Genomic DNA, 8510 nt, shown 5'->3' with positions numbered 1-8510 from the left:
GTGGCTCTTCTTTTGCTGCCCTCTTTGCCGACTCTCTCCTCTCCAGACATCCCCGCTCGAGTCCTTGCTACACACGCCCTGGGGTTGTTGCCTCTCGGGGAATTGCTACCCTGACTGGTTGTCAGGGGCCCTGTATTTCTGCTGTGACTCAGTCCCTAATTTGGTCTTCGATTCTCGACAAGCCACCTCTCCTTTTTGGGCTTGTGTTTCCAGAGGAGGTAGTGAGTATCAAAGGTCTCTGTTAGCTCTGAGAGTCTGAGATTTAAAGGCCCCCTAGAATGGAAGCCTCAGGGCCAAGAGCTCTGTCTGTCCTTTTCCATCCTATATCTGCTGTGAAGAACCATACCTGGCCCGTACGTGCTCAGTAAATGTTTATTGAATGAACGCACTTTTCTAAATCACAAGCTGCCAGAAGGAGGGGACTTTCTCCAACTCCATCTCTAGGGGTTTATGTTACTGTCCTCTCAAGAGAGTCCTGATTCAGACTTTGAGTTCTGTGGCTGTGGGCAAAAGCCAACAAAGACCCAAATCCTCCGTCCTTGGGAGCTTCAGGAGAGTTTACCGGTTCATGTTCCCATTATGTCTGAGAACTTTGCCTTTAAAATCGATTCCTGGCCCCTGCCTACCGCTTCCTGGTCTGGTGAATAGAGTTGAGGGGGCCACCCTCCATCACCTTAATTTGACTCTCCCCACAGAAACAACAGAATAAAGACCTGGAACATCAACTGGAAGAAGTAACGTGATTTCCTTTCCTCGCGACATGACTGCTGGGTTTGGGGGCACTCAGACATAGAGGCCTCAGTCTCATCTCACCCACTCCCAGCCTGGGGAAGAAGGCTCACTCCTCACATTGCACCCCATCCCCACAGGGCCTCTCATAACCTGGTCCCATGGGTGGGCCTGTCCTGGGGCATTGGTGGCATTCTGGGGGCATGTCTCTTGCTGTGCCATCTCTGCCTCCCCCTGGTAAGAGCTCTGTCTTCCTCTTCCCATAGGAAAAGAAAGAAAACAAGAAGAGACACCAGGCCGAATGGGGGCTAAAAGTGAGTGGAGGGTGTGAAGTTTCCTCCTGTCCTCCCGAGAATGTTTCTTTCCTTCTGTTTCAGCACTTGCTTGCTTTTTCTCCCAAAGCTTCAAATCGCGATATTGAACACCGAGAAAACTGAGCTCCACACGGACCTGTGTAGAACCAAAGGTGTTCTCAGACACTTTGAAGGTAGGAATCTGGGCACCCTGTCATCCTTCAACCTGGCACTTTGACAGGTCTTCAGGGGGAGTCCTTTGGGTCCCATCTCAACTCTCTCATTGCAGAAGAGTCCAAGGATCTGGCAGGCCACCTGCAATGCTCATCGCAGTGTATAGGAGAGTTGGAGCGGGCTCTCTCTGCTGTCGCCACCAAACAGAAGAAGGATATCAGTGTGAGTTCAACCACTTGCCCTGTCCCCTGGGTGCCCGGCTTCACAGATGGAGGAGTGAGCCTAAAGGTCCCTTCTGCAGGATGGAGTGTCCTGCCCAGAAGGCAGCATGGCCATTTCTCGCTGCTTTTGTTTATGGTTGTTAGAGGAAGCATGGGGCTGAGTCAGCTGCTGTGGGTGAGTTGGGGGGCACTGTGGGGAGTGAGCACTGGACACAGAGCTTGGAGGCCAAGTGCCTGCCCTGCCCTTACCTGGCTGTGGTCTTGGCCAGGTCCTAGGTGGGGTATTGGGTACTCGTACTGTGAAGGTACAGAAGAGTACCTTTAGTATGTTACCATTTCTGTAGAGAGGGGAAATGCGTGTGTGTGTGCGTGTTTGTGTACATACTATGATAATAGACATAAAACATGCCTGAGAGTGTTCATAAAAAATTCAGGAGAGAGCAACAGGGTGGCTGGGAGATACTTCCTTTCTGTACTTTCTGAGTTTTGGACTATGCGAATGTATCATCGTTTCAAACAGTGCACATAAAGATTAATTTTCCCCTTCTTATCTGTGCCCCCACCCCCAGCAAGAAAAATGGGCTTAGAGAATCAGATAGACCTGGGTGTTCAAATCCCAGCTCTGCCTAATTGAGCTTAGGCAAGCACTTAACCTCAAATACTCCCTGTTTTTTCAAATACACAATAGAGGTAATCATAGTAACTGTCTCCTGTGGTGGTTGTGAGGATTAAATGGGATTGCTAGCATGGTACCTGTTGAAGCACTCCATAAAGGTTCAAACAGTGGTAATAATAATAGTAGTAACAATAGCAATATTATCTGATCTCTCTGGGCCTCTGTTAGCCAGCTGTAAATTCAGTCTCTTTCCCTGTCCCTTCCAACTTTTCTGAGTTCTTTTAAAAACCAGACGATGGGCTTGGAAATGCCTTGATCTTTACTGACCGAGTTGTTTATTGAGCCTAGCCCTGGCCCTTTTAAGGGGCACTGTGTGGAATGTCCCGGGCTCCCCAGATCGAAACTTCTCACTCTTCACCATCCAGTTCTCGAGCCGCAGTAGAGAACTTAGCTCGTGGCGGTTAAAGAAATCCACAGAGGAGAAGGCACGGCTGAAAACACAGCTAACACGGGTGAGGTTTTGCAGAGGGAGGGATGTGGAAGGAAGATGACCCCAGGTGGCCAGGAGCAGGTGAGGACCAGTGACAGCCCTTCCTAACTTCTGTGCCCATTCTTGCAGTTGAAGGAGTTGCTGACCCAAGTCCAATTAGAACGAGATCAATATGCTCATCAAATAGAAGGAGAGAGGGCCCGGCGGCAGCAGAGGACGAGCAAAATGTCGCAGGAGGTGAGATCTGACCCTTAAGCCACCCCACCTTAGATAGGTCACTAGATCTTCCTGGGCATCTGTAAAATGAGAATAGTACGGCCAGAGGTGGTCATGGGTCTGGGCTTTGTGGGGGTGGGGGCAGAGAGGGAGATGGGAGCCTGCCCAGCCACCAGCCCCTCTCTCCAGGGCCCTTTCCCCCTGTGCTTTGGGCAGATTGACACCTTGACAAAGTCAAAAAATCACTATACGCATCGGGTAAAGGAGCTGCAGTCCAAACTCAAAAAGCAGATGGGTAAGATGGGGCTGGCATGACCTGGGAGCAGGACTGGCATCAGAGGGCTGTGGGGGTGGCTTAGAATGCCCTAGGGAGGTGGGTGGATGGAAGGGAGAGGGAGGCAGAGGGAAAGAGATCTGTGCCAGGAGACAGCAAGTCGTCATCTCTATGAGCCTCAGTGTCCCTATCAGCAAAGGGGGCCCATTGTCAGCCACCCACAGTTCTCTCTATCTCAAAGTGGCTTTGAAGACAGGCTACCATCCAGGTGCAAGGAATCATTAGCAGCAAGGCCAAGTTTGAGGAGCCTGAGAGGAGCTGTGCACCAAGAGGAGGGTTTTTGTTTTGTTTTGTTTTGTTTGAGAATCCAAAGGCCCTTATTGTCTGTTTCCTTTCTCAGCTGAACCCCTGCCCCTGGAGCCCCCAGCAGTGCCCTCTGAGGTGGAGCTACAGCACCTGAGGAAGCAACTCGAGAGAGTGGCAGGAGAGCTCCAGGCCCAGGTCGAAAAGAATCAGCGCATAAGTCTCCTGAACCGGGTCCAAGAAGAGAGGCTTCAGAAGCAGGAGGAGAGGCTTCAGGAACAGCAGGAGAGGCTTCAGCAGCTGGCCAAGCCACAGAGCGTCTTCGAGGAGCTGGTGCGTTCCCCAGCTGGGGAGCCTGCCCTCCTCCCTAGCCCTCCGGGCCTTTGTTTCCCCACCTCTAAAATGGGGCAGTGTAGCCCTCACGTGAAATGTTACTTCTAAAGGCACCTGTGAACCAGGTGGCTGTGGGAGAGAGGGGATGATTTTTCTAACCTGCCTCCACCCTTCCTGGTGCCATGGGAGGCAGACACCAAGTTCTGGGGTCTCTAGCTGCAGTGGGTGGTTGCTGATTGCTTTTCTCTGTCCTGAACAATGAGAACAAGAGCACCCTGCATTTGGAGCAGCAAGTAAAGGAGCTACAGGAGAAGCTGGATGAGGTGAAGGAGACGGAAACCTCCACCCCATCCAAGAAGGGCTGGGAGGCGGGCACTAGCCTCTGGGGAGGGGAGGTGCCAGGCCAGAGGCAGCTCCAGCCTGGGGGCTGGTGACCACAGCACCCCCCAGGGCATTTCTGTGGCTGTTTCTTGCTTCCTGCCCTCTGACCTTTAGAGGTGGGTAGCCCTGGGCTCCTCCCAGGTCTGGACATCATCATCCCAGCTAGAGGCATGGAGCCCCCCAGTCACAGGGTAAGAGACAGTGGTATAACAGGCTCCTTATGCCAGGCGCAGCGGCTCATGCCTATAATCCCAGGACTTTGGGAGGCTGAGGCAGGAGAATTGCTTGAGGTCGGGAGTTTGAGATCAGCCTGGCCAATGTGGTAAAACCTCATCTCTACTAAAATTACAAAAAAAATAAAAAAAATAAAAAAATTAGCGGGGCATGGTGCACATGCCTGTAATTTCACCTACTCAAGAGGCTGAGGCACGAGAATTGCTTCAACCCAGGAGGTGGAGGTTGCAGTGAGCTGAGATTGTATCACTGCACTCCAGCCTGGGCCACAGAGTGACACTCTTGTCTCAAAACAAAACAGAAAGACTCCTTACATTAAAACTGGATTCCAGCCTCCGTTCCACTGGTCACCATTCAAGTACTTTGCATCTCTAAGTCTCTGTTTCTTTAACTTCAAAAGGAAGTCAGCATTTTCCTTACAGAGGTGCTGAGGATTAAATGAGAAGAGGGCATGAGATTTGAGGCTGGGGAAGGAGGCACGGGGTTCTAGGAAAGCGAGGCAGTCACTTAGGCCTGGAGTAAGGAGACAGGGGCCTGGGCAGCCGACAGAGCCCCCGCAGTGCCCTCGCTACCCTATTAATGGGCCCAGAATCTGGAAACCAGCCACCACGTGCCCGCACACCCAGGGTCTTCCTGCAGGTGGAGCTGAAGAGCCAAGAGGCTCAGAGTGCAGCAGCAGCCAGACCTTTACCTGGGCCACCTGCAGCAGTACCTGGCCACCTATCAGCAACAGGTGGCCACCTATCAGCAGCTGACCTCTGAGAAGGAGGTGCTGCACAGGCAGTGACTGCAGCAGACCCAGCTAACGAACCAGCTGCAGCAGCAGGAAGCTTGGGGCAGAGCGGTGGCCAAGATGGCCCGCCAAAAGTTGCAGGAGACCCAGGGGAGGGAGCTGCAAGGATGGGGCTGTGAGGGGGACGACCTGGCAAACTCCATCCCTTCTCACTCTTTCCTGGCCCCTTAGGAGCGCCTGGAAGCCACCAGCCAGCAGAACCAGCAGCTGACAGCCCAGTTGGGCCTCATGGCTCTCCCTGGGGAAGGTACTGGAGACTGCTCAGAGGAAGAGGAGAAAGCCCCAGGAGGAAGGGGGGACTGTTAGCAGCATAGGATTGAGGAGTTGGAAGAGACCTTTAGAACAGCTGGTCACTATGCCGACCGGGTGCCTGCACTAAGTCTGGCATCAGTGTGGTGACCTCCTGTGAGCAGGGGGCCACCAAGTTGCCTAAGGATGGCTGAACTGGCCCAGGTCAGAAAGGGAGCAGGTCAGAACTCCCACATCGACCAATACTGGGTGTGTGCCTGGGCGGAATAGCAAGATCTTGATTCTTAAAAGTAAAAATAAAGAACAGCAGCTCATTCCTCTCTGGGGAGGGGCTGGCTCAGGGTTACACAGTGAGGGTGGAGGTAGAGGTGGGCCCACGGTACCTTCCTTGTTGGGTTGTCTGAGGACCCCTCTGGCCACCCCCCACAGGAGATGGAGGAGAACCTCAGCCCATGCCGAGCATCCCAGAGGACCTGGAGAGCGGGGAGGCCACAGTGAGCCTGACTCCCCCTGCACCCACTTTGCCACCTTCCTCTGTGGTCCCTCCAAGACCCCTTTATGCTCTTAGATTCCCTGCCTTCTGATTTCTCTGGACCCTCACCCCTTCTGAGAGCCAGTGGTCAGACACCATTTCACCTGTGACCAACAGGTGCACTCTCTGAGGCCCCAAGGGAAGGGGCTGCGCTCCAACTCTCTGCCCCATTTCTTCTGTGTATGCCCCTACAAGAATGCTCACATCTTGCCCTCAGGTGGCATTTTTCAACTCCGCTGGAGCCAGTGCCCAGGAGACGCAGGCACAGTTACGAGATCAGGTGAAAGAGCAGAGGGTGTGCTGCCAGCGCCTGGCTCACCCGGTGGCCTCGGCCCAGAAGGAGCCAGAGGCAGTGGTCCCAGCCCCAGGGACTGGGGGCGAGTCTGTGAGTGGGGAGACCCACCGGGCCCTGCAGGAAGTCATGGAGAAGCTGGCCCACGCCAGGACTCCCCTCCGCCTTCTCCATGACTTGAAAATGCCACCTGAAGGCAGGTCACTGCCGAGATGTGACCACAATATTTTGGCTCCAGATCAGCTTTATGGACCACCTGGAGGAGAAGGCAGACCTGAGTGAGCTGGTGAAGAAACAAGAAATACGATCCATCCAGTACTGGCGAGAGAGATGCCATCAGTGAGTGGGAGGCCAGGGCACGGCACGGGGAGCTGCAGGGCCGTCAGAGAGGCCCCAGTGTCTGAGCCCTGTCCTCCCGCAGGAAAACCCATCACCTTTTAACGGAGCCAGGGCACCATGCCAAAGATGCGGCACTGGGAGGAGGAGATCATGAGGCTGGCCCAGGACAGGGAGGAGATGAAGGTAGGGTGTGCAACATCTCTGTGGGGGTGGGGGTGGGGGTGGGTGTGAGGGTGGGCGCAGGCAGTGGCATGACAGCTGAGCACCCCTCCCTCCAGGTGAAGTTGTTGGAGCTGCAGCAGATGGTATCGGGGCCTGTGGCGACGACAACAATGGGCACAGAAAATTCCTGGCTGCTGCCCAGAACCCTGCTGATGAGCCCGGTCCAGGAGCCCCAGCCCCCCAGGAGCTTGGGGCTGCAGACAAGCATGGTGGTGAGTAGAGCCCTCAGGCGGGGTGGGCAGGCAGGAAGAGGGGGGCTCCCACTGTGCTCAGATCCCTGCCTCCCTCTCTCCAAAGATCTTTGTGAGGTGAGCCTCACCTCCTCTGCGCAAGGAGAGGCCAGGGAGGGTCCTCCCTGTGATGACCCTACTGCACAGCCGATCGTGCGGGACCACCAGGAGCACCCAGGCTTGGGCAGCAACGGCTGTCTTCCATTCTTTGGCTGGGCTTGGCTGCCAAGAAGACGGAGATAAACATCATCATCATCAAAGAGCTGGCCAAGAAATTTTTAAATAAGAAACCAAGTTATGGGGTTAATCTCCGACACAATTCATTTAGTTCATTTGAATGTTAGAGCCACTCATGATTATTTGTGTTTCTATTTTATAGTTTAAGTTTATTTGTAAAATGTTAAAAGAGAGTGGGTCTCTGTGGCTTTCACTGATGTTCACTCTGGCATCCTTTAGTATTTTTCTCTTTTAATTTCATAATTGTAGGTCATTAGCATGCATATCGAGTTTGCCCTTATGTGGTGGGAGTTCAAACACGCAAAGACCCAGTCTTTGCACAAAACTGTTCTCGTTGGTTTGGAATAGGCTGCCATGCTTTTTTAATGTTATTGCAACATGTATATTCATTATAGAATTCAGATAAAATTTGCCTATGTTCTGCTAGTGTTTGATCTAAATCACAGTGAGCTCTTCATTAGCTCAATATGTGGTTTGCCCCCAAGTGTGCACTGTTTATTACTTTGTAATATGCCACTATGAGTACTGACATTTAGAGTTGTTCAAAGGCCGAGAACTGGAAACAGCCTTTCCTCCATTTTCTGTGTATTGGTGATGGGAGTCATAACCTTTTGGGGGAGCTTTTTAAATCCCACAGAAGAGGAAAGTGGCCTGCTCTGGCAGGTATGTGCAGGATAGAGTGTGTTTCATCTGTTCCGGTGCCAAGAATTAGCGCTGTATTATGGTGATTCCCTTAGGATTTGTATGTGCTCTGGGCTCATGAAGATACTGCATCATGAGCTGCAGCAGTTGTACTCTTTTTTCGAAGACCTAAAAAGGGATGATTTCTGAGGAATGAAAGGTTCCCATCATTGACTGTGGATGCGGAAAACCTTTCCTAGCTTAGAGCATTTGTATCTATAATACGTTTTAAAGTCAGAGTTCATGTTACCTGTTTTAATCACATGACTACATGCCTCAGTACACAAAAGGGCACTGGTTGGCATTCTTCTTAATGTATTTAGTGAAGATCATAAGAAATCCTTTATGAGTTCAAATGTCCCTGGAACAGGCATACAGGCTCTAGTCAAGAATGAATTAGAGTGAAGGAAAGCTGTGTGACGCCTGGCATTCCTCTCTGTTCACGGAGCTTCTTTGAGGCTTGAACACTGATTTTACCATCTAGACCTCTCTGGCTAATTCCTATTCTTCAACCACCTTGGTTACTCTGACATAGGAATTTACTTCTTTTCCTTGAATGGAAAACACTTTAAAAAATAATAAGAAACATTATTATAAACTAATATGTGTGAGAGTACTTAGTTGAAACAAAAAGGAATTTTAGTAGACAGTATTATACTATCTTTGAAAAT

At 51.8% G+C, this 8510-nt stretch overlaps 1 protein-coding gene across 1 annotated transcript; it reads left to right on the top strand.

Annotated features, from left to right (window-relative positions):
* Positions 1 to 46: 46 nt before the first annotated feature.
* Positions 47 to 7953, top strand: LOC116464777 (putative golgin subfamily A member 8D; the record flags this gene model as incomplete). The annotated part of the gene is made up of 16 exons (XM_058435168.1): positions 47 to 221; positions 696 to 734; positions 996 to 1043; positions 1132 to 1216; positions 1312 to 1418; positions 2459 to 2545; positions 2653 to 2760; positions 2956 to 3034; positions 3414 to 3649; positions 5229 to 5304; positions 5736 to 5800; positions 6056 to 6118; positions 6369 to 6469; positions 6552 to 6652; positions 6748 to 6903; positions 6989 to 7953. Coding segments are annotated over 16 exons (1702 nt in total), but the record flags the coding sequence as incomplete, so codon positions are not given.
* Positions 7954 to 8510: the final 557 nt, after the last annotated feature.

The sequence above is a fragment of the Hylobates moloch genome, unplaced genomic scaffold, assembly GCF_009828535.3.
Source record: "Hylobates moloch isolate HMO894 unplaced genomic scaffold, HMol_V3 SCAFFOLD_1676, whole genome shotgun sequence".
Classification (NCBI taxonomy): domain Eukaryota; kingdom Metazoa; phylum Chordata; class Mammalia; order Primates; family Hylobatidae; genus Hylobates; species Hylobates moloch.
The sequence above is the reverse complement of the archived record's forward strand: the minus strand, read 5'-3'. Positions and strand labels throughout refer to the sequence as shown.